Source organism: Haematobia irritans, chromosome 4, assembly GCF_050003625.1.
Source record: "Haematobia irritans isolate KBUSLIRL chromosome 4, ASM5000362v1, whole genome shotgun sequence".
NCBI lineage: Eukaryota > Metazoa > Arthropoda > Insecta > Diptera > Muscidae > Haematobia > Haematobia irritans.
The window spans coordinates 42,692,041-42,718,260 of NC_134400.1; the positions used below are offsets into that span (position 1 = coordinate 42,692,041).

Genomic DNA, 26,220 nt, shown 5'->3' on the forward strand with positions numbered 1-26,220 from the left:
TGGGATTTGACTCGAAGAAATGTATAACAACATTAGGGCTGTTTTCTTTTAGCACTCTCCAAACAAATGCATTGTCAAGTGACAAGTGAAATCTTACATTTTTCATGAATGAAATGCCCAAATAGTAATAAATATTTAATGCTGCGATAATTTATGACACTGTACCACTTTGAATTTAATGTTATTCGATATATTAGTCACGATAAATTGCTATTGTGAATCTAAAAAAACGTCACTTTATCAAAATGCAATCTGGCAGCATCGACGCGGCTTGAACTGATGAGATGTTCCGGATAGCCCATACAAATGTTGATCTAGTGCTAAAAGAAAACAGCCCTACTGAATCAAATAATAATATGATCCTTATTCTGTATTAATTTACCTCCTTATTGCTAATACCTTTCTAAACTACTTCTAATTTCTTTCTATTCTTTTTTTAGTATCGGTCGGCTACCCATAGGCCGCGGCATGCGCCCACGACGTTGCTTTAAAACGCCTGTGGCACCGAAAATAGCAATTCAACACAAACGCAATACTATTGTCCTCTCGGATGAAGAAAACACTTCAGAGTATAGTCATTCGCCCTCAAGTCAACATTCAACGCTCGAAAGTAATCCTGATATGCCGGAAGCATTGCAAAAAATGGCGGCAGCTAATAAAAAATCGGCAACGAAAAATAATCCAATTAATACAACGACCTCATACTCTGAAACGGAATCTAGTGATACCGAATCAGGCGAAGATGTGGATGAAGACGAATCGTATAGCTTGCCAAGTGTATCAACGGCCATTCAACGTCAACCAGGACATCCAGCAATCTCATATGCTAAAAGGAAATCTACAATGACCGGACCTACACGAGATAATCGCACAAATGCTTCCTTTAATCATCATCATCACAATAACAAAATCGGTAATAGTAATAGCAAAAATAGTAACGGCAGGAATAGTAATCGTAAAAATAATATTATCTCAATACCAACATTTGAAAAGAATGGAGCTATAAATATGGTTTGAAAGGGATTTACAGAACTCAATATAGTATTTAGGTAAACAAAACATCTTGATAGAATCATTATATATATTTATTTGCCATGAAAAAGGACGTCATGGCTACGATATGTAGACATAAATGAAATTCCTTATATGCATGGCATCTTTGCCAGAATTACGCAAGACAAACCAAAACACACCCATAGTGATCGATTTTGAAAATGGGATGCTGACGAATCTAAAATGTCGTTATTATTTGCAATACATATAATGTGGCAACACCATACTAGACTTACTCAGATAGTATTAAGAAAACAAGAGGACGAAACTGTCCAGTGAAACTGTGACAGAAGGTGGCAGTCATGAGGAAATTTATTTAATGTCATGCAATTTTTGTCGGCGCTTCTCTCAAATATTGTACAGTTTTCGTCGGCGTCACCCAGTTCAGTTCTCTGCCGGCCTTATGAAACGTAAGAAAAATAGGATTTAGAACCTACTTTGTAGTAACAAATGTTCTTTAATATAGATAGATATAGATTTTATTCATTCTATTAAATTTTTGGCAGACAATTTGAAATTATAACTGCCGATGCCTTAATAAAGAATTAATCAAAACAGCGCTTCGACCGCAACGTCGGTTATACCAAAGCTGCAGGCATTGTGCGACATCTATACGGTTGACATTTGTTGTTTTTGAAGAAGAGAAATGTTCGTCCTCTTGTTTTCTTAATACTCTCTGGCTTACTCTCATGTATACCTAAATGAAGGCTTAGAACGTCATAGAGTGGCACAATCTAGTAGCGAATGAAGCCGATGTGTCGCGCCATCGATTACAGTGTAAATATAATCATAGCAATGGGCGGTAGGCGAAACTAATAAAACAACCTTGTCGGCAAAAAAATTCCCCTTTTTCTTGTTTCCGAGTGTCAATGTTGTCAATTTAGCACGATTTTTCAATATTAAACATTGAAGTTGAATAAAACCATATAATATTTTATTATTTGCTGAGTTAGTACAATGGCTTGTTATTTGTTGAGTTATTTCAAGAAAAAATAATCTACACGTCTCCAAGCAACAGCAATTCCTAGTGGTGAGTTAAAAAAATTGATAAGCGTTGGCAACACTATACCAGTTTTCGCCAAGGAGTTAGAATAAGTTTTAATTTAGCGACACGCCGCTAGCCGTCACGGTATTCCGTCGCGGATTTTGGGCTTCCCATAAGAAATACACGTAAATAAGTGTTCGCCTGCCGCCTATCGCTATGGTTATATTTACACACTTATTTCAAGAAGAAAGGAATTTGTACGTGGCAAGGCGCCAACAAAACCTAGTGGTGAATTCAAAAATTTGATGGCAACACTATACCACTTTCCGCCAAGGAATTAGGATAGATTATTATTTGGCGACACGCCACTAACTGTCACGGTATTCACTCGCGGATTATGGGCTTCCCATGAGAAATACACGTAAACAAGCATTCGTCTATCGCTATGGTTATGTTTACACACCACGGCTGCCACAGTTAGTAGAATTCTACCAAAACTGGTAAATTTTTTACTGTTTGGTAGAATGCTAGAATTCTTGATGTTTTGGTAGATTTTGTAAAATATATTCGTCTCCTCTCTAAAGAAAACTTTTTCACAATTTTATTTGTATAGGAAATTTTTTAAAAAATGTTACTTCTATAGAAAATTTGGTCGAAAATTTATTTCTTTATTAATATTTTGACAAAATTTTCTATAGTGATAAAATTTTGACAAAATTTTCTATAGAAATAAAATTTTGACAAAATTTTCTATAGACTAAATTTTGACAAAATTTTCTATAGACATAAAATTTTGACAAAATTTTCTATAGACATAAAATTTTGACAAAATTTTCTATAGACTAAATTTTGACAAAATTTTCTATAGACATAAAATTTTGACAAAATTTTCTATAGACATAAAATTTTGACAAAATTTTCTATTGAAATAAAATTTTGACAAAATTTTTTATAAAAAAAAAATCAGAAAAAATCCAATAGAAATAAAATTTTGACAAAATGTTCTATAGAAATAACATTTTGAAAAAAAAAATCTATAGAAATAAAATTTCGACAACATTTTCTATAGAAATAAAGTAATAGATAATTATAGAATAAAATTAAAAAAAGCAAGTATAAACGGCCGTAAGTTCGGCCAGGCCGAATCTTATGTACCCTCCACCATGGATTGCGTAGAAACTTCTACGAAAGACTGTCATCCACAATCGAATTACTTGGGTTGTGGTATATTAAACCGTTTTCTAAATTGTGAGTTAAAGGGTGATACGGTCAAAATTTGGTCAAGGGAAAACGCGTGTAAATCGGTGAAATCGTTTATTTAAAAATCAAATTAAATTTCTTTTTCAAGTTCAATTAGTATAAAATTCAGGAAAAATATTCAGTTAGGCTTTCGCGTTTCCAAATCCGAATTGCCGGGCCTCACGCTTGACATCTGCCATCAAATTTTGTACAGCCACCTTGTCCACCTTCTTCGCCGCAGAAAGCCAGTTTGCCTTGAACTGCTGGGGCCAAATCACCGCAGTCGAAATCGAGTACTTCGTCGTCGTAATATAGTTTACGCGAATCACCGCAGTCGTTATCGAATTGTTTCTACTCGAAGTTGAACACGATAGGTAGCATGCTATCGAAAACGAAATATGTAGTGATTTTTGAGCAGAAAAAATGTAAGAAACAAGTAGTTGGTGAAAATGGAAGTATTATTTATATATTTTGCTCAGTAGCCGCTTCAAAAAAACTCATTTTTCAAGAACATATTTAAAAGCTTCTTTTGACAGACGAAATCGTCTTTTTAATCTATGGATGTTTAAAACACAATTAGTTAAAAGCACTCACTTCAAAATAGAATCACTTACAGGCAATGCACCTCAAGCAAACGACTGATTTTGTCTCGAATGTTTTTCCTAATTAATGCCACTTTGTACTCATCCTCTGAATCCGAAGACGAGGAAAACAAAAACACATGGATTCATAATAATTTTTACACATATACATATTTTGATCACAAAAAGTTCTTTTGAAATCATATTTTTCTTCCAATTTCTTATTACCATATGTTTACAGCAATGTAAAAAAAAGTAGTAGACAAAATAAATTACGATCGAATGCGGTGATCCAAAATTTTACAGCGATCGAAATGTTTCTCGATACGAAACGGAACTCGATGACGAATGCGGTGATTTGGCCCCTGGGGCCAAATCACCGCAGTCGCAATCGAGTACTTCGTCGTCGTAATGTAGTTTACGCGGATCACCGCAGTCGTTATCGAATTGTTTCTAGTCGAAGTTGAACACGATAGGTAGCATGCTATTGAAAACGAAGTATTTATGTAGTGATCTTTGAGCAGAAAAAAGGTAAACAAAAAGAAACAAGTAGTTGGGGAAAATGGAAGTATTATTTATATATTTTGGCAAAATACATTTAAGAAAATATAATATTACTTGCATTTAGGGAAACGGAACAAAGAAAGGAATGCTCAGTAGCCACTTCAAAAAAACTCATTTTTCAAGAACATATTTAAAAGCTTCTTTTGGCAGACGAAAGCGTCTTTTAAATCTATAGATTTTAAAAACACAATTAGTTAAAAGCACTCACTTCAAAATAGAATCACTTACAGGCGATGCACTTCAGGCAATGCTAAACGACTGATTTTGTCTCGAATATTTGTCCTTATTAATGCTACTTTGTACTATCATAATAATTTTTACACATATACATATTTTGATCACAAAAAGTTATTTTGAAATCATCTTTTGCTTCCAATTTCTTATTACCATATGTTTACAGCAATGTAAAAAAAAGTAGTAGACAAAATAAATTATCGATCGAATGCGGTGATCCAAAATTTTACAGCGATCGAAATGTTTCTCGATACGAAACAGAACTCGATGACGAATGCGGTGATTTGGCCCCTGCTCGTCCTTAGCAGTTTTTGTAGTCTTCTTTACGTTCCGCTTGACAATAGCCCAGTATTTCCCAATTGGGCGGAGCTCTAGCGTGTTGGGAGGGTTCTAGTCCTTGGGAACCACCTGCACGTTGTTGGCGGCGTATCACTCCATGGCCTTTTTACCGTAATGGCAAGATGCCAAATCCGGCCAAAACAGTACGGAACAACCGTGTTTCTTCAGGAAAGGCAGCAGACGTTTATTCAAACACTCTTTCACGTAAATTTCTTGGTTGACAGTCCCGGCAGCTATGAAAATGCTGCTTTTCAAGACACAGGTACAGATGGCTTGCCAAACCAGATATTTCTTTGCGAACTTTGACAGTTTTATGTGCTTGAAAATACCTGCTACCTTTCCCCTTCCTTTTGCCGTATAAAACTCCTGTCCCGGAAGCTGCTTGTAGTCGGCTTTGACGTAGGTTTCATCGTCCATTACCACGCAGTCAAACTTCGTCAGCATCGTCGTGTACAGCCTTTGGCCGTCGTATTTTGTTTATCATCGCGATTTGGAGTCATTACCTTCTTGTAAGTCGATAGTTCGGCTCGTTTTTTCGCTCGATGCACGGTTGTAGACGATACACCCAGCTTATTTGCGGCATCACGGAGAGAGAGGTTAGGGTTTCGCTTGAAACTACCGGCAACTCACTTTGTCGTCTCAGCGGCTTCCGGTTTTCGATTTCCTCCCGATCCAGACTTCCTGGCTGTCGACAAACGTTCCCCAAACACTTTAATTACATTTGTAACGGTTTATTTGGCAACTTTTAGCGATTTTGCCAGCTTTGCGTGCGGGTAGCTCGGATTTTCGCGATGCGCGAGCAAAATTTTGATACGCTGCTCTTCTTGCTTGGACGGCATTTTGACAACTGAAGAGTGAATTCCAAAATCAAAATAGGAGCAACATTCTGCACACACCTTCAAAATGAGGGGTGTTCAGGTTTTTTAAATGCAAAATTGAAAGAAATACGTCAAGTTTATATTGACCACATTTTGACCGTATCACCCTTTAGTCCATACGTGGTATATATTAGACAAAAAAGGTATGTGTAGGTAAGTCTACAAATAATTACGATATGGACTTTTGCACGGTATGTAGGGAGCCAGAATTGAAATATGGGGGTCGCTTATATGGGGGCTATATACAATTATTGATATGGACTAATTTTTGTGTGATTGGGGATCGATTTATCTGAGGGCTATATATAACTATAGACCGATATGGACCTAGTTAGGCATGGTTGTTAACGGCCATATACTAACACAATGTACCAAATTTCAACTGACTCGGATGAAATTTGCTCCTCCAAGAGGCTCCAAAACCAAATCTCGGGATCGGTTTATATGGGGGCTATATATGACTATGGACTGACCCTGCCAACATTTTTTGAATTTGGGGGCGCTTCTGAGATTCCCCACTACGTCGAAAACAATCATATACGTCGGAAAAGCGCCGTCACTATTGAGAAGTTGTACCACGCCAGTGCAATTATTAGGTGCCTATTTAGATCAATTTCGAAGGACGCCAATAAGAACCCCTGCAAACTATCAGAAAAAGTGCATTTTAAGGTAATTGTAGAAGAATCATTGTGGTCAAGTAAAACACGATTGTGTAGATGTTTATTGATTTGATTAAACATTTATAATTTCTTATAAATATAGCATTTTTCGGTTTATCTCATCATATTTAACATAATTTTTTGCATTAATAAAAGAATGATGTTGAGTTTTAAGTAGCAAGTTACATATTGCAGCGTCTATCAGCCAGTTTGTTTAATTTCGATGGAGGCAGCGTGCCTGGAAAAATATTTGAAAAACGATCACTTTATTCTATTTGGAAAGTCGAAAATTGTTCACCATATACCTTTCACAATTTTAAGCGTAATATCTATGTTTTCAGAACTTTATTTTCGTTTTTATTTAAATAAAATATAACAAGCTGGTTGTGCTTGGCGTTTCACAAAAAATAAAATGGCTCTTCTAACAGTAGTGATGGCAAAATACTTTCATGTACATTTTGTACTTTTTGATATGCTTCCCCCATCACAGTTCGCGATGGTTGTGGTGACATTTACGAGTCTGTGGTAGCGATGAGGATGAAATGGAACTTTGAAATGCTGGCAGGGGATATGGACCACTTTTGGCATGGTTGTTAAATATCATATACTACCACCACGTACAAAATTTCAATCAGATCGGATGAATTTTGCTTCTTCAAACGGCGCCGGAGGTCAAATCTGGGGATCGGTTTATGTGGGTGCTATATATAATTATGGACTGATATGAACCAATTCCTGCATGGTTGTTGGATACCATATACTAACATCACGTACCAAATTTCAACCGAATCGGATGAATTTTGCTCTTCGAAGGGGCTCCGGAGGTCAAATCTGGGGATCGGTTTATATGGGGGCTATATATAATTATGGACCAATTTCGACCAATTTTTGCATGGCCATTAGAGACCGTATACTTACACCATGTACCAAATTTCAGCCGGATCGGATGAAATTTGCTTCTCTTAGAGGCTCCGCAAGCCAAATCTGGTGATCGGTTTATATGGGAGCTATATATAATTATTGACCGATGTCAACCAATTTTGCATAGTTGGTAGAGACCATATACTAACACCATGTATCAAATTTCAGCCGGATCGGACGAAACTTTCTTCTCTTAGAGGCTCCGAAAGCCAAATCGGGGGATCGATTTATATGGGGGCTATATATATAATTATGGACCGATGCGGACCAATTTTTGCATTGTTGTTAGAGACCATATACTAACACCATGTACCAAATTTCAGCCGGATCGGATGAAATTTGCTTCTCTTAGAGGGTCTGCAAGCCAAATTTGGGGGTCCGTGTGTATGGGGGCTATACGTAAAAGTGGACCGATATGGCCCATTTGCAATACCATCCGACCTGCATCAATAACAACTACTTGTGCCAAGTTTGAAGTCGATAGCTTGTTTCGTTCGGAAGTTAGAGTGATTTCAACAGACGGACGGACGGACACGCTCAGATCGACTCAGAATTTCACCACGACCCAGAATATATATACTTTATGGGGTCTTAGAGCAATATTTCGATGTGTTACAAACGGAATGACAAAGTTAATATACCCCCATCCTATGGTGGAGGGTATAAAAAACTAATTTAGGTTATGTAGAGTGGGAATCCGTCATTTCAAGTTCACTTAGATTATTCAGTTCATTGTGCTTGTGGAGAACTTCCCTCTTATCAATGAGTCTTGCCCGATACTATTTTTAGGTCAATCACAATAGGCCTACTTTGTTTTGCTAAGTTCAAAAAGCAAATCTCTTCGCTCAGAAGATATAAGTGAAATGTTATGCGCTTTACAGACTATCAGTTATTCCGGACGGCAGTGCTCGTGTCGAACATATCCCATATATTGTGCATAGTATAAGTTAAGTCCGAAGGCATAATCGATACTGCTGCATGTTTATGGGATCGATAACACACCGATTATTTAGTCATCGCCGACAAGTCGTATCGATCCGACACACTGTAAGATTCTTTACAAACACCGACATTCCGTCCGGAATAACTGATATTCTGTAAAGCGCATTAATTTGATTGTAAGTTCGGTTGTACAACTAATCTCATAAGCATTCGGATAACCTAATTTGATTTAAAAAAAATAGTTGCCCGCCGCCGGAGGCAAAACTTTAGTGTCAACCGTCGCCGACAAAAAATTGCTCGGGTTCTGAGCACTACTGCACAACAGTGGTTCCCAATTTCGTCCTAAATTGTCATCCAAATTGGTAAATTTGGCTTGGGAGTAAAAACAGAGTTGCCATGTATTATATAGAATCCCCAAAATGTTTTACAAAATAATCTAAACGGCACGTTATAAGAAATTATCATGGTTCCCATTTTTTTGAATCGATCTACTTAAAATTCCCATTCATTCGCATTATGAATATGTTAACATCATGGGCTATAATAAAATTTATACATCTGTCAAATTGACAGATGTATATGAGATTGTATTAATCTCCCATGTAAATAAAACATTAAATATATATGCGTAACATAAAATATATAAGTATATTACATATACATACTCAATCACAAGGAAAAAATAAAAATTTATTTAGTGAATTAATTTATTTAATTATAATTGATGTTGTATTAATATTACCTATCGTACTTATATTAAATATGTTATCTTCGTTATTATAAGACATAAAAACCATTAACATATACACAAAAAAACAACAATAATATTTGATCTCTGAAAATCAAAAAATTCGAGGTTTTCCAAGTTCCCGTAAAAGTTATGTTCGTCATTGAAAAATTCTACATTTTGAGAATATTTTGTTGTAGCGGTGTTACCTTGTTATACAACTATGATAAAATGAAACAGGTAGAGTCAATTCTACAACAACAACATATTCGGTCTGTAAACGTAAAATCTTTAGATATAGTTGTAATTTTTTATAAAATGTGCCGAAACTTTAACCATGGTTTAACCATTGCTTTTATATATCGCTTTTTTTTGTAATTTTAGAATACCGAAAATCTAACATGTCTTCTGTATAATACTGCCGGCAAAAAATATAGTCAACTGTTTCAAGGTTGCCACCTTATTATTACATATTGAATTTTTAGATGGCTGTTAATTTTTTCCAAATTTCATTCAGTCAGATATAACTTTATTTTCTTTCCTAATTTTTGTTATCAATTTGATTTGTCCGAGTTTGAAAAAAAAACCATCTTCTATAATTTGAACTAGAATTTAGTTTGAAATCATGGAAACTTTTAATAAAGTTTTTTTTTCACATTGAATTTCATATTTTAGATTTCATAGTTCAATATATGTAATCTCTATAAAAATAACTTTAACATTTAAGAATCTCGACAAATCATTCACTAGATTTTTTATTTTTGTAAAAAAAAATTATATTGGGTCAGACTGGAAATATATTTAGTTTTTATATACAAACCTCAAAGTTCTGGTTTACAATTCCATTCCATTTATTGCTAAAAAAAATGTTCCAATTAAATATCTATTACGTATGAACAGTATGTAAAAATTTCTTATTATGCATCATTGTAGTTCGGAAAATAAATATTGAAGAACATTTTGCGAATTTTTATGCCATACGAGTAGGGAATACATACATGCTTTCATCTGATATACACATCCAGATGTCAAATACCCAGAAATATGGCGGCCCTATTCCGGATCGTTTTCCATTGTTAAAAAACCGAAATAAAAAATATTTAGTTTTTATCACGATTTCAATTAATATTTATTTACCATCATTGAATCCAATAATGAATTATTTGATCAAATTGAAAATATAATTGATTCTATTAATTTTTGTGATTGTGATATTTTGATTAAAAAAATAATGGAATTTTTCATGTTTTTAATTGAATCTTTCAAACTCTATTGAGGTTTCAATTGAAAAAATATTGCTGATTGGTTGTTTTTTGTAGAGTTGATACTACCTGTTCGATTCATCGAATATCAATATGGGCCGTTGGAATGCAAAGGGGAAATCAATGTTGCCAACGTTTTAATCACAAGATTCATCTCGCCCAAAAAAATAGAATTAAATCGTGAATATGCGATTATTTTTTACAACTTTCGAGTCAACAATAGTGCATCGATGAACTTAATTAAATTATTGGCGATCGATTTTTTTTTGTTTATCGATGGTAAGGTAATTTCAACCGAGGTCATAGTTCACTCCAAGACGAATTTCATGAAGCTCTTGTAAAATTAATTGTTGTTCCGGAAACCATTTATGCTGTGCGGCAGCTGATATTGCAAGAGCGTCATGTGACCTTCTTAAAATTAAGACAACCTCTGGCATTAGTGCGACCGGCATACATTCAATAGCTCCGTTCGAGAACCCGATAATTGTTGATAATTATCACAAATTTTTACTGGAAGTCGTTCGTTTACAAGAAACAGCCAGCAAAACAGAGCCGGAGAGAGACTACATTTGACAGTTATCGGATAGAGAAATTGCAAGTTTTTGCTAGAGATTTTTCCCCAGTAAAATCTTGCAAACCATAGCATACGTTGCCAGCTGGTTGTTGGTAACAAACAAAGCATCCATGGCTGAACAAGAAGGTTAAATCATAGGCCCATATGATTAAAATTTTTTTATTTCGACAAAATTTTAAGATGTCAAAATCATATGTTTATGGTGATTGCAGCTCTCCAAATGACACTGCATAGCAAATGCATCTCAAACAAACTCGCGCATCCATAGCTGGAGAATTGTTCAAAGATGACTTGAGTATCTTGATAACATATTCCAGACCCAAAATACCACGCACATCAGTTTTTAAACTGCATCATAAACTGTTTTTGTTAATAGATGGCGAAGATCCATTTGACTGACTTCCATTCTTAACTTTGGTGGGTATTATAGTCTTATTTGTCTCATATCGGCGTTCCTCGGATGAATTATCCACTTCACAATCACTCATAGGTGACGCAATTAAATTTGAACCTTTATTTTTCTCTGATTTGAATTATTTTTTTCAGGACAATTGAAAGAATAAATAATTGCCACTTTTACCAATGCCATACGATTCTTTTATCAGCTGATTTTGACTTCTTAAAATTGTAAACAACATATTGAAATTTATTCAGCCATGAAAGCATCAGTACATATTCCGCAACTAAAGGGTGTTTAAAATTTCAAGGGCGAACACCATTCACAGTAACTGCCTGAATGGCCTCATTTTGGAAAAAAATACGGCCCGATGATGCCGCCAGCCCATAAACTGCACCCATAAACAGTCACTCTTTGTGGGTGCATTGGTTTTTCGACAATCACTCTTGGATTCCAAAATGCGACAATTCTGTTTATTGACGAATCCAATGAGGTGAAAATGTGCCTCATCACTGAAGATGATTTTCTTCGAAAATTGATCATCCACTTTTGCCATTTCTTAGAACACGTTGTTGGATTGTGTATCCCTCCATGATTCAAATTGAGTAAGTCTGAAATAGAGAAATAACAAATAAAATTCGGTGTGGTGTGCGTTTAGGTGTGGTTCACATTCAACATCGGCCCTTACAATTTAACCACAAGTGGAAGTTAAAAAATAACATGATTCGTATTTTCTTTTTAATACTTTAGAAGCTGAAACTTTGAATGTGGAAAGAATTACTGGATGCCGTTCGCGTACTTTTCAGCAAGTTTCAGTAAAGAGAGTAAAATACACTCTTATTCTCTTGTTAGTTTTTACTGGAAAAGTACGCGAACAGACCTTATATTGCATCTGCATTTGACAGTAAAAAAATCGCAACACGTCAATGACATCACGGAAGGTGGTAAAGAGAGCACGCGTATTAGCCCGAAAGTAAACATCATTCGACTGTATGGGTGTTGCTCACACACGAAACACTACCAAGCAAATCATCGTGTTTTTTCTGAAAAACTGGACATGTCGTAATCGTACCACTAGAACAACGCTGTCAATTCTGAGTGGTACAAAAACCATTTACTTGCCAGTTGTCTTTCTAGAAATCGGGAAAACCAACCGCCGAAGACAGATCACTCTTCAACACTTCTCTCACACATCGGTTCACAAAAACTGAATTTTTGAGTCACCCGCCCTTTAATCTTGACTTGACACCGAATACGTAAAAAATAAGATGAAAGATCGACGTTTTTCGACACCTGAAGAAGCGGTTGATGTGTTCATAATGCATATTTTCGATATACCATGATCAAAGTGGCAATAGTATTTCGATTTTCCAACCCTCGCATTTTCTTGGGATTTTATATAAGTGTGCAAATATAATCATAGCGATGTTTACGTGCTTTTCTTATGGGAAGCTCAAAATCCGCCGCGGAATACCGTGACGTCCAGCGACGTGTTGGCGAATTAAAATCTATTCTAATTCCTTGGCAGAAAAGTTTTGCCATTGCTTGTCAATTATTAGAACTCACCACTAGGCATTGTTGTTGTCAGGCCAAATTATTTCTTGAAATAACTCAACAAATAAGCCATTGCAGGTTTTTATTCAATTTAAATGTTTTATATTAAAAAATCATACTATATTGACAACAAAAATACTCGGAAACATGAAAACAGGAAATATATGCCGACAAGCCTATCGCCTACCGTCTACCGCCTATCGCTATGGTTATATTTACACACTAAAACACTGGCTTCACTGATTTGTCTCATTGATTCCAAAAGCAGTTATATTAGAGATGCCGTTGGTTGACATGAGATATGTTCGTGTAAAATTTCAAAAAAAAATATGGAAGATACAACAAATTAGCATATTGATCCCAAAAAGTTTTCCAATAATCTAATTGTGTCAGGACGGCCTTAACCTTTTTCGGTGTCTCTAAGTAGAATTGTTATATTAATTTTAAAAGCGTTCCATTTTTGTTGTTATTTTGTTTTTGCTCTTGGAAATCATTACTATATATATAATTTTATTTTATGATATTTCCTTATATTCAAAGGATTTTCGCATTGATAAAAAATTTAAAAGAATGTTTAAATGTACAATTCAAAAATAAATCTAACTAAATACTGTGATTGTTAATGTTTTTTTTTTTTTCAAAAATGTATACATATAACAGTCATATATATTGCATCTTTTTCCGAACTATAATACGTATCACGTATTTATAAAACGAAATTTAACATTTTCTCCAAATGAACTCATTTTTATAATATTTGTTTTTTGTGTATATGTATTAAAAGTTAAATTTATATTTATAAGAAAATATATGAAAAGAAATCAACATACGTCCTATTCAAACAAAAAAATATAAAAAATACCCCCTATCTTAAATATGTGGGAACACAATTGAAAACTATTTAAAACAAATAAGAATTAAATATATTACTTTTTATTGTTTACAATAAATAATATACATATTATAGGTTATGGTATGAAGCAGAAAAAAAACAGGAACATTAATATAGCAAAAAAAAACTTTAAGTTTAAACTCAATGAGTCTGTGGTTTTGTTTAACTTTAGTTGCTATTTAAGAGCTTAGTTTATTAGTTTTATAATTAGTAAGTTTTTTTTTTGTTTTTTAAGTTTATTATTTAGGTTTTAAATGTTATATTAGAGTAACAGACTATAAGTAAGAATTTTTAGAAAAACAAAGAAACAAAATCAAAATATATAATGGAATGTAATGTAACATTGGGAGTCTTACACTGAAAAAAAATCCCTAATTAAACTAACTCTAAATTTAACTTATTTTATTGAAAAATAAAAAATTTTTTTTTTTGTTTGTAGTTAAATTTTTTTTATTTTTTTCGAAATTCTCCACAGCTTAATGAAATTTTCCTTTTTTAAATATGTCTCAAACATTTTATGAACTAAACGTGGGTATAAAGTTCAAGTTCAATGTTCATATAATTTGTCTCTGATATGTTTATAATCTTGTATTGTAATTTTGGCTAATTCGTACACCAGAACATGGGGCTATTAGCCACTGTTTTATATCCAAAGCGAACGTTTTCGTTAGAATTAAATGCCAAAAACAGCTGGTTTTCCTTTATAAATTCAGTTGTTTTGGACATTCTAGTCTAACAAAAGAATTCGAGAATTCGGATATGAGAAATTGGCTGCATATTTTAACAAACAGCCAATGGTTCAGCCAATTTTTTATGAAATCTGCGACGTTTGGAAATTTTTTCACTAATTTATATTGAAAGTAAAGGAATTTGTCCAAAAAGCATTTATTTTAAATACTCTTTGTCACGATGCGGAATTTTTGTTGTTTTAATTTTCTAGTTTGTATATTTATCCAGCTTTTTCAGCAACGCTACCTTATTATTACAATATACCCAATGAAAACAAGCATTGGAAAAATGCTTAAATACAACACGCTTTCAAACATTTTTTCAATGAATTTGCTTACAGCCAATTTCTCATATCCGAAACGAACCCTTTCGTTCGACTTAAATGCCAATAACAGCTGATTTTGTTTTATAAATCCAGTCGTTCCTAGTCGAACGAAAGAATTCGTTTTGGATATGAGAAATTATCTGTTAATTTTCGATTTAAAAAATAGCATTCTCAACAAATACAATAGAATTCAAAACATTACCAACAACTTCTAATTGAAATTCATTTTAATATATCAAATATATTTGAGAATGTGTTGAAGGCAAGTAATTTTCAAGTCTAGTTGAATTTGTGCTGAGGATGGGTGTACCCCATCCTCAAATTGATATGATTTTAAAATAAGTCCATCCTTGTATTTATTGGGTTCATATGAGTCTTTAATGTTACTCTACATTCTGTTATATATCTATATTATACATATATGTAAGATTAAATATGATTGTGCATATTCTCAAAGATAATATTTTGCGTCCCTTTTTAATTTGTATATTTTATAGATTTTATGTTCATATTTTTAATTATAAGTTTTTATTTAATTTTTTTTCTAAAATCCATTGTAATTGTAGATTATTTTCTGTATAATCGTATAAACGAAAAAAAATATGTAAAAAAAACAATAAAGCAAAATTTTTTGTTGCTAAAATTTTTAATTTTGTAAACAACAAATTAAACAAACTAAAATTCTATTATTTTTTTATATTCTTGCACAATATCTTTGCTTGAGTGCCTTAAACGCAAAACGGAAAAATAAATAAAATAATAATAATTATAATGCTGCATTAAATACAAATTTTTGATGAAATATTACAACCAAAAAATTTTACATTACTTTATATTTAAAAAATGGAAATTGTGCGGAAACAAAAATAAAATAAATTAATGTATGAATATAAAAAACAAAACCTTAAACATTTTAAGCTGAACCATATATTTTAGCTTATATACAAAAAAAAACAACAAATCTATAACAGGAATATGCTGCATGTATGTATGAATTAAACAAAAATTGAAATTAAATAATGATAAAAACAAGAATTGAAAAATATAATAAAATAAATGAGGCATATTACATATATAAAATACACATATATAATAAACACAAAAAACAACAGAATAAAACAAATTATGTTTTTGTTTCAATCACTATGCTGGTACATAAGGTAGGTATCATGTCAGCATTACAAAGATGGATTACGATAAAAGATTAAACGTTACAATTTTCAACTAAATTCATAATGCAGGGAATTGAACATTTCTGTTTAAGGGCATCCTGGGATCCTCCATTAATTTAATTTAATTTTTGGACAATTAAAAGTCGCAAAAAAAAAAATAGAAAATTTATAAAAAAGTAACAACAAAATAAAAAAACATTTATTAAATTTTACCCCCACTGGGATTTGAACCGGCGCCAGTTAACTTTTTCACTTTCACGGAAGTTCTCTTGAGAAGGTTTTGCAATAGGGCTGTCATTCGGGATTTAAAAAAAATATAATCCTAATTTGTTAATCCTGCAAATTTAGGAATTTTTAAAATATTTTGGGTAATAACAATCTACAGCACCAAAAAGTTGTAGTACATTAAGCCAATTTGGTTTAATTCAATTTTTATACCAAAAAAAAAAAACACAATAGAATATATTTTAACTAAATGTAACAAATTATAATTATTATTTAAAAATCCCGAATGACAGCCCTATTTTGCAAATTGCGAGAATTTTTAAATTTTTGTTGAGTGTAAATGGAAAATGGTAGATCTTTTACTGTTCGGTAGAATTCTTGATGTTTTGGTAGATTTTGCAAAATATTCCTCCCCAACTGAAAGGTATTGCACAAATTTCCTCTAGAAATAACATTTAGAAAAAATTTTCTATAGAAATAAAATTTTGACAAAATTTTCTAAAGAAATAAAATTTTGACAAAATTTTCTATAGCAATAAAATTCTGACAAAATTTTCTACAGAAATAACATTTTGACAAAATTTTCTATGGAAATAAAATTTTGACAAAATTTTCTATGAAAATAAAATTTTGACAAAATTTTCTATAGAATTAAAATTTCGACAAAATTTTCTATAGAAATAAAATTTTGACAAAATTTTCTATAGAAATAAAATTTCGACAAAATTTTCTATAGAAATAAAATTTTGACAACATTTTTTATAGAAATAAAATTTCGACAAAATTTTCTATAAAAATAAAATTTTGACAAAATTTTCTATAGAATTAAAATTTCGACAAAATTTTCTATAGAAATAACATTTCGACAAAATTTTCTATAGAAATAAAATTTCGACAAAATTTTTTATAGAAATAAAATTTTGACAAAATTTTCTATAGAAATAAAATTTTGACAAAATTTTCTATAGAAATAAAATTTTGACAAAATTTTCTATAAAAATAAAATTTTGACAAAATTTTCTATAGAATTAAAATTTCGACAAAATTTTCTATAGAAATAAAATTTTGACAAAATTTTTTTATAGAATTAAAATTTCGACAAAATTTTCTATAGAAATAACATTTCGACAAAATTTTTTTATAGAATTAAAATTTCGACAAAATTTTTTATAGAAATAAAATTTTGACAAAATTTTTTTATAGAATTAAAATTTCGACAAAATTTTCTATAGAAATAAAATTTTGACAAAATTTTTTATAGAAATAAAATTTTGACAAAATTTTCTAAAGAAATAAAATTTTGACAAAATTTTCTATAGCAATAAAATTCTGACAAAATTTTCTACAGAAATAACATTTTGACAAAATTTTCTATGGAAATAAAATTTTGACAAAATTTTCTATGAAAATAAAATTTTGACAAAATTTTCTATAGAATTAAAATTTCGACAAAATTTTCTATAGAAATAAAATTTTGACAAAATTTTCTATAGAAATAAAATTTCGACAAAATTTTCTATAGAAATAAAATTTTGACAACATTTTTTATAGAAATAAAATTTCGACAAAATTTTCTATAAAAATAAAATTTTGACAAAATTTTCTATAGAATTAAAATTTCGACAAAATTTTCTATAGAAATAACATTTCGACAAAATTTTCTATAGAAATAAAATTTCGACAAAATTTTTTATAGAAATAAAATTTTGTCAAAATTTTCTATAGAAATAAAATTTTGACAAAATTTTCTATAGAAATAAAATTTTGACAAAATTTTCTATAAAAATAAAATTTTGACAAAATTTTCTATAGAATTAAAATTTCGACAAAATTTTCTATAGAAATAAAATTTTGACAAAATTTTTTTATAGAATTAAAATTTCGACAAAATTTTCTATAGAAATAACATTTCGACAAAATTTTCTATAGAAATAAAATTTTGACAAAATTTTTTATAGAAATAAAATTTTGACAAAATTTTCTATAGAAATAAAATTTTGACAAAATTTTCTATAGAAATAAAATTTTGACAAAATTTTCTATAGAAATAAAATTTTGACAAAATTTTCTATAGAAATAAAATTTTGACAAAATTTTCTATAGATATAAAATTTTGACAAAATTTTCTATAGAAATAAAATTTTGACAAAATTTTCCAAAGAAATAAAATTTTCTATATAAATAAAATTTTGAGAAAATTTTCTATGGAGAACGTTTTATATGGGGGCTATATATAATTATGGACCGATATGGACCAATTCTGGCACGGTTGTTAAAGATCATATACTAACACCATGTTCCACATTACAACCGGCTTGGATGAAATTTGCTTCTCTTGGAGACTTCGCAAGCCAAATCTGGGGATCGGTTTATATGGGGGCTATATATAATTATGAACCGATGTGGACCAATTTTTGCATGGTTGTTAGAGACCATATACCAACATCATGTACCAAATTTCAGCCGGATCGGATGAAATTTTCTTCTCTTTGAGACTTCGCAAGCCAAATCTGGGGATCGGTTTATATGGGGGCTATATATAATTATGAACCGATGTGGACCAATTTTTGCATGATTGCTAGAGACCACATACCAACATCATGTACCAAATTTCAGCCGGATCGGATGAAATTTGCTTCTCTTTTAGGCTCCGAAAGCCAAATCTGGAGAACGTTTTATATGGGGGCTATATATAATTATGGACCGATATGGACCAATTCTGGCACGGTTGTTAAAGATCATATACCAACACCATGTACCAAATTTCAGCCGGATCGGATGAAATATGCTTCTCTTAGAGGCTCCACAAGCCAAATCTGGGGATCGGTTTATATGGGGGCTATATATAATTAAGGACCGATATGGACCAATTTTTGCATGGTTGTTAGAGACCAAAACCAACATCATGTACCAAATTTCAGCCGGATGAAATTAGGCTCCGAAAGCCAAATCTGGGGATCGGTTTATATGGGGGCTATATATAATTATGAACCGATGTGGACCAATTTTTGCATGATTGCTAGAGACTTTATATGGGGGCTATACGTAAAAGTGGATCGATATGACCCATTTTCAATACCATCCGACCTACATCGATAACAACTACTTGTGCCAAGTTTCAAGTCGATAGCTTGTTTCGTTCGGAAGTTAGCGTGATTTCAACAGACGGACGGACATGCTTAGATCGACTCAGAATTTCACCACGACCCAGAATATATATACTTTATGGGGTCTTAGAGCAATTTTTCGATGTGTTACAAACGGAATGACAAAGTTAATATACCCCCATCCTATGATGGAGGGTATAATAATCCTAATTTTTTAATCCTGCAAATTTAGGAATTTTTAAAATATTTTGAGTAATAACAATCTTAAGCACCAAAAAGTTGTAGTACATTAAGCCAATTTGGTTTAATTCAATTTTTATACCAAAAAAAACACACACACACAACAATAGAATATATTTTAACTAAATTCAACAAATTATAATTATTATTTAAAAATCCCGAATGACAGCCCTATTTTGCTAATTGCGAGAATTTTTAAATTTTTGTTGAGCGTAAATGGAAAATGGTAGATCTTTTACTGTTCGGTAGAATTCTTGATGTTTTGGTAGATTTTGCAAAATATTCCTCCCCAACTGAAAGGTATTTCACAAATTTCCTCCAGAAATAACATTTAGAAAAAATTTTGTATAGAAATAAAATTTTGACAACATTTTCTAAAGAAATAAAATTTTGACAAAATTTTCTATAGCAATAAAATTCTGACAAAATTTTCTACAGAAACAGTATTTTGACAAAATTTTCTATGGAAATAAAATTTTGACAAAATTTTCTATGAAAATAAAATTTTGACAAAATTTTCTATAGAATTAAAATTTCGACAAAATTTTCTATAGATATAAAATCTTGACAAAACTTTCTATAGAATTAAAATTTCGACAAAATTTTCTAGAGAAATAAAATTTCGACAAAAATTTCTATGGAAATAAAATTTTGACAAAATTTTCTAGAGAAATAAAATTTCGACAAAATTTTCTATAAAACTAAAATTTTGACAAAATTTTCTATAGAATTAAAATTTCGACAAAATTTTCTATAGAAATAAAATTTTGACAAAATTTTCTATAGAATTAAAATTTCGACAAAATTTTCTATAGAAATAACATTTCGACAAAATTTTCTATAGAAATAAAATTTTGACAAAATTTTTTATAGAAATAAAATTTTGACAAAATTTTCTATAGAAATAAAATTTTGACAAAATTTTCTATAGAAATAAAATTTTGACAAAATTTTCTATAAAAATTAAATTTTGACAAAATTTTCTATAGAATTAAAATTTCGACAAAATTTTCTATAGAAATAAAATTTTGACAAATTTTTCTATAGAAATAAAATTTTTACAAAATTTTCTATAGAATTAACATGTTTACAAAATTTTCTATAGAAATAAAATTTTGACAAAATTTTCTATACAAATAAAATTTTGACAAAATTTTCTATAGTAATAAAATTTTGACAAAATTTTCCAAAGAAATAAAATTTTCTATATAAATAAAATTTTGAGAAAATTTTCTATGGAGAACGTTTTATATGGGGGCTATATATAATTATGGACCGATATGGACCAATTCTGGCACGGTTGTTAAAGATCATATACTAACACCATGTTCCACATTACAACCGGCTTGGATGAAATTTGCTTCTCTTGGAGACTTCGCAAGCCAAATCTGGGGATCGGTTTATATGGGGGCTATATATAATTATGAACCGATGTGGACCAATTTTTGCATGGTTGTTAGAGACCATATACCAACATCATGTACCAAATTTCAGCCGGATCGGATGAAATTTTCTTCTCTTTGAGACTTCGCAAGCCAAATCTGGGGATCGGTTTATATGGGGGCTATATATAATTATGAACCGATGTGGACCAATTTTTGCATGGTTGTTAGAGACCATATACCAACATCATGTACCAAATTTCAGCCGGATCGGATGAAATTTGCTTCTCTTTTAGAAATAAAATTTTGACAAAATTTTCTATAGAAATAAAATTTTGACAAAATGTTCTATAGAAATAAAATTTTGACAAAATTTTCTATAGAAATAAAATTTCGACAAAATTTTCTATAGAAATAACATTTCGACAAAATTTTCTATAGAAATAAAATTTTGACAAAATTTTCTATAGAAATAAAATTTTGACAAAATTTTCTATAGAAATAAAATTTTGACAAAATTTTCTATAAAAATTAAATTTTGACAAAATTTTCTATAGAATTAAAATTTCGACAAAATTTTCTACAGAAATAAAATTTTGACAAATTTTTCTATAGAAATAAAATTTTTACAATATTTTCTATAGAATTAACATGTTTACAAAATTTTCTATAGAAATAAAATTTTGACAAAATTTTCTATAGAAATAAAATTTTGACAAAATTTTCTATAGAAATAAAATTTTGACAAAATTTTTTATAGAAATAAAATGTTGAAAAAATTTTCTATACAAATAAAATTTTGACAAAATTTTCTATAGTAATAAAATTTTGACAAAATTTTCCAAAGAAATAAAATTTTCTATATAAATAAAATTTTGAGAAAATTTTCTATGAAAATAAAATTTTGACAAAATTTTCTATGAAAATAAAATATAGAAATAAAATTTTGACAAAAATTTTCTATAGAAATAAAATTTTGACAAAATTTTCTATAGAAATAAAATTTTGATAAAATCTTCTATAGAAATAAAATTTTGAGAAAATTTTCTATAGAAATAAAATTTTGATATTTTGACAAAATTGTAGCAAATTTTTCTATAGAAATAAAATTTTAACTAAATTTTCTATAAAGTCAATATATTTAAAATTATTATACCCTCCACCATAGGATGGGGGGTATATTAACTTTGTCATTCCGTTTGTAACACATCGAAATATTGCTCTAAGACCCCATAAAGTATATATATTCTGGGTCGTGGTGAAATTCTGAGTCGATCTGAGCATGTCCGTCCGTCCGTCCGTCCGTCCGTCTGTTGAAATCACGCTAACTTCCGAACGAAACAAGCTATCGACTTGAAACTTGGCACAAGTAGTTGTTATTGATGTAGGTCGGATGGTATTGAAAATGGGCCATATCGGTCCACTTTTACGTATAGCCCCCATATAAACGGACCCCCAAATTTGGCTTGCGAGGCCTCTAAGAGAAGCAAATTTCATCCGATCCGGCTGAAATTTGGTACATGGTGTTAGTATATGGTCTCTAACAACCATGCAAAAATTGGTCCACATCGGTTCATAATTATATATAGCCCCCACATAAACCGATCCCCCGATTTGGCTTGCGAGGCCTCTAAGAGAAGCAAATTTCATCCGATCCGGCTGAAATTTGGTACATGGTGTTAGTATATGGTCTCTAACAACCATGCAAAAATTGGTCCACATCGGTTCATAATTATATATAGCCCCCACATAAACCGATCCCCCGATTTGGCTTGCGAGGCCTCTAAGAGAAGCAAATTTCATCCGATCCGGCTGAAATTTGGTACATGGTGTTAGTATATGGTCTCTAACAACCATGCAAAAATTGGTCCACATCGGTTCATAATTATATATAGCCCCCACATAAACCGATCCCCCGATTTGGCTTGCGAGGCCTCTAAGAGAAGCAAATTTCATCCGATCCGGCTGAAATTTGGTACATGGTGTTAGTATATGGTCTCTAACAACCATGCAAAAATTGGTTCACATCGGTCCATAATTATATATAGCCCCCATATAAACCGATCCCCCGATTTGGCTTGCGAGGCCTCTAAGAGAAGCAAATTTCATCCGATCCGGCTGAAATTTGGTACTTGGTGTTAGTATATGGCCTCTAACATCCATGCAAAAATTGGTCCACATCGGTCCATAATTATATATAGCCCCCATATAAACCGATCACCAGATTTGACCTCCGGAGCCTCTTGGAAGACCAAAATTCATCTGATTCAGTTGAAATTTGGTACGTGGTGTTAATATATGGCCTCAAACTCCCATGCAAAAATTAGTCGGTATCGGTCCATAATTATATATAGGCCCCATATAAACCGATCCCAAGATTTGACCTCCAGAGCCCGTTGGAAGAGCAAAATTCTTCCCATTCGGTTGAAATTTGGTACGTGATATTATTATATGGTATCCAACAACCATGCAGGAATTGGTTCCTATTAGTCCATTATTGTATATAGTTCCCATATAAACTCATCCTCAGATTTGACCTCCGGTGCCTTTTGGGGAAGAAAAATTCATCCGATCTGCTCGAAATTTGGTACGTGGTGATAGTATATGATACCACAACCCAAGTAATTCGATTGTGGATGACAGTCTTTCGTAGAAGTTTCTACGCAATCCATGGTGGAGGGTACATAAGATTCGGCCTGGCCGAACTTACGGCCGTATATACTTGTTAATTTTTGTTTTAGGCCCCTCTTTTTCTGCCTTTTATAGAAGTAGTAACTTTCTCTTCGTGGTGTAAACTAAAAATATTTACATCTTCGACACATTTACAATACTAGGAATGACCAAAATAATAAATCGCGTAATTTTTTTGACACAAAAAGTTTCATTTTTAAAAAAGTCGCGCGATTTTTTATACCCACCACCATAGAATGGTGACGGGGGTATAATAAGTTTTTCATTCCGTTTGTAACACATCGAAATATCGATTTCCGACTATATAAAGTATATATATTCTTGATCAGGGAAAAATTCTAAGATGATATAACGATGTCCGTCTGTCTGTCTGGCTGTCTGTCTGCCTCTGGTAATCACGCTACAGTATTCAATAATGAAGCAATCGTGCTGAAATTTTGCACAAACTCGTCTTTTGTCTGCAGGCAGGTCAAGTTCGAAGATGGGCTATATCGGTCCAGGTTTTGATATAGTCCCCATATAAACCGACCTCCCGATTTGGGGTCATGGGAAATCGTAGTTTTTATCCAATTTGCCTGAAATTGGAAATCTAGAGGTATTTTATGACCATAAAGAGGTGTGCCAATAATGGTGAGTATCGGTCCATGTTTTGGTATAGCCCCCATATAGACCGATCTCCCGATTTTACTTCTTGGGCTTATAGAAACCGCAGTTTTTATTCAATTTACCTGAAATTGGAAATCGAGAGGTACTTTAGAACCGTAAAGAGGTGTGCCAAAAATGGTGAGCATCGGTCCATGTTTTGGTATGGTCCCCATATAGACCGACCTCCCGATTTGGGTTCTTGGGCTTTAAGAAACCGTAGTTTTTATCCAATTTGCCTGAAATTGAAAATCTAGAGGTACTTGAGGACCATCAAAAGGTGTCCCGAAAATGGTCCGTATCGTTCCATGTTTTGGTATAGCCCCCATATAGACCGATCTCCCGATTTTACATCTTGGGTTTATAGAATCCGTAGTTTATATACAATTTGCCTGAAACTGGAAATTTATAGGTCTTTTAGGACCATAAAGAGGTGTGCCACAAATGGTGAGTCCATGAGGTCCATGTTTTGATATAGCCCCCATACAGACCGATATCCCGATTTTATTCTTGGGCTTCTAGAATCCGACGTTTTTATGCAATTTGCCTGAAATTGGAAATCTAGAGATATTTTCGGGCCATAAAGAGGTGTGCCGAAAACGGTGAGTATCGGTCCATATTTTAGTATAGCCCCCATAAGAACGATCTCTCGATTTAACTCCTTGGGTTTCTAGAAACCGTAGTTTTTATCTGATTTGCTTGAAATTGTAAATATTCTGGTATTTTAGGCTCACAAAAACGTGTATCGGATTAAGTTTTTATCGGCCCATTTGGTAATGCCTCCATAAAGACCGACTTCACTTCTTGAGGGTATAGAAGGCGCACTGATCATGAAAATTGCTTGAAACTCAATGTAAAATTTCCAGATTTTACTTCTCGGGTGAAAATCTACTGATTTAAGATTTCAAATCAAGACGTTATTTTATAATTTGCTTGCACACTTACAAGAGATGTTAATGATTCCTCTAAAACTCAAACAAAAATGGTTCTTATAAATCCAGAATCTGATATAGTCCTCATAGGTGAAATCTTTAAATTTATCTTCGGGAAGTGTCCTCAAGCCCTCCTGAAATTTCAAAGGAAACCCTAATATTTGGTTCATGGTGGTGGGTATTTAAGATTCGGCCCGGCCGAACTTACTGCTGTATATACTTGTTTTTTTTAACTGTTTTTTTTTTTTTCTTTGAAAACCGGATATGAATATAAACCGGTTAATATCTCCAGTTTTGGTGGTGATATGTGCCTAAGTTTAACTATAACGGATAGGTAAAAATGCTAGCTACAAAATGGAATCGGTTAAGTAGCACCTTTATATCGAGTAGTTTTTGAGTTTTGAGATGTTTTGTAAAAAAACGGTTCCAAAAAACACGTTTTCATCTGTATATCCGGAACGGATATATCGAATAGATCGATTCATGCATAATTTGAATGAGGTTATCATTAGCTTGCTAGAGATGTATATTTCAAAGTAATCGGTTCACCAGAACCGGCTTATAAACGATTATTTACTTTAAAAAAATTGTTGTTGCAATCTACTCTTAGAGTTCTACCATCTATGAAGTTTTGGAAGAAATCTGAGAGGTATATCTATTTAAGTCTGCAGGCCGGTATGCACCTTTAGCGAAAAATTTCGTTCCCATAAGAAATGCATTGCTATTTATGCTAACGATATTTTCGGTAGCGTTCAATTTCGTAACACAATCCTTTTTTTGTTGTAGATAGGGCTGTCATCCCGTCTCGAAATCCCGAGATTGTCTGGACGGGATTAATCCAGATTCCCGGGATTTTTTATTTTGAATCCCGGAATTTTTCGGGATCCCGAAAAAATAATTCCAATTTGTGATTTTTTAGCATTATTTATTAATAGGGCTGTTTTCTTTTTGCACTGGATGCAACATTTGTATGG

General features: G+C 32.0%; 1 protein-coding gene across 3 annotated transcripts in view; it reads left to right on the plus strand.

Annotated features, from left to right (window-relative positions):
- wnd (Mitogen-activated protein kinase kinase kinase 13 wallenda) overlaps positions 1–1,975 on the plus strand; it is a 61,214-nt gene extending 59,239 nt beyond the window's left edge. For all 3 annotated transcript variants that reach the window (XM_075306337.1, XM_075306338.1, XM_075306339.1), the window contains one exon: positions 441–1,975. In XM_075306337.1, the coding sequence (XP_075162452.1) occupies positions 441–1,017 (577 nt within the window). In that variant the 3' untranslated portion in view covers positions 1,018–1,975. The remainder of the gene's footprint in view (positions 1–440) is intronic.
- The last annotated feature ends 24,245 nt before the right edge of the window (positions 1,976–26,220 follow it).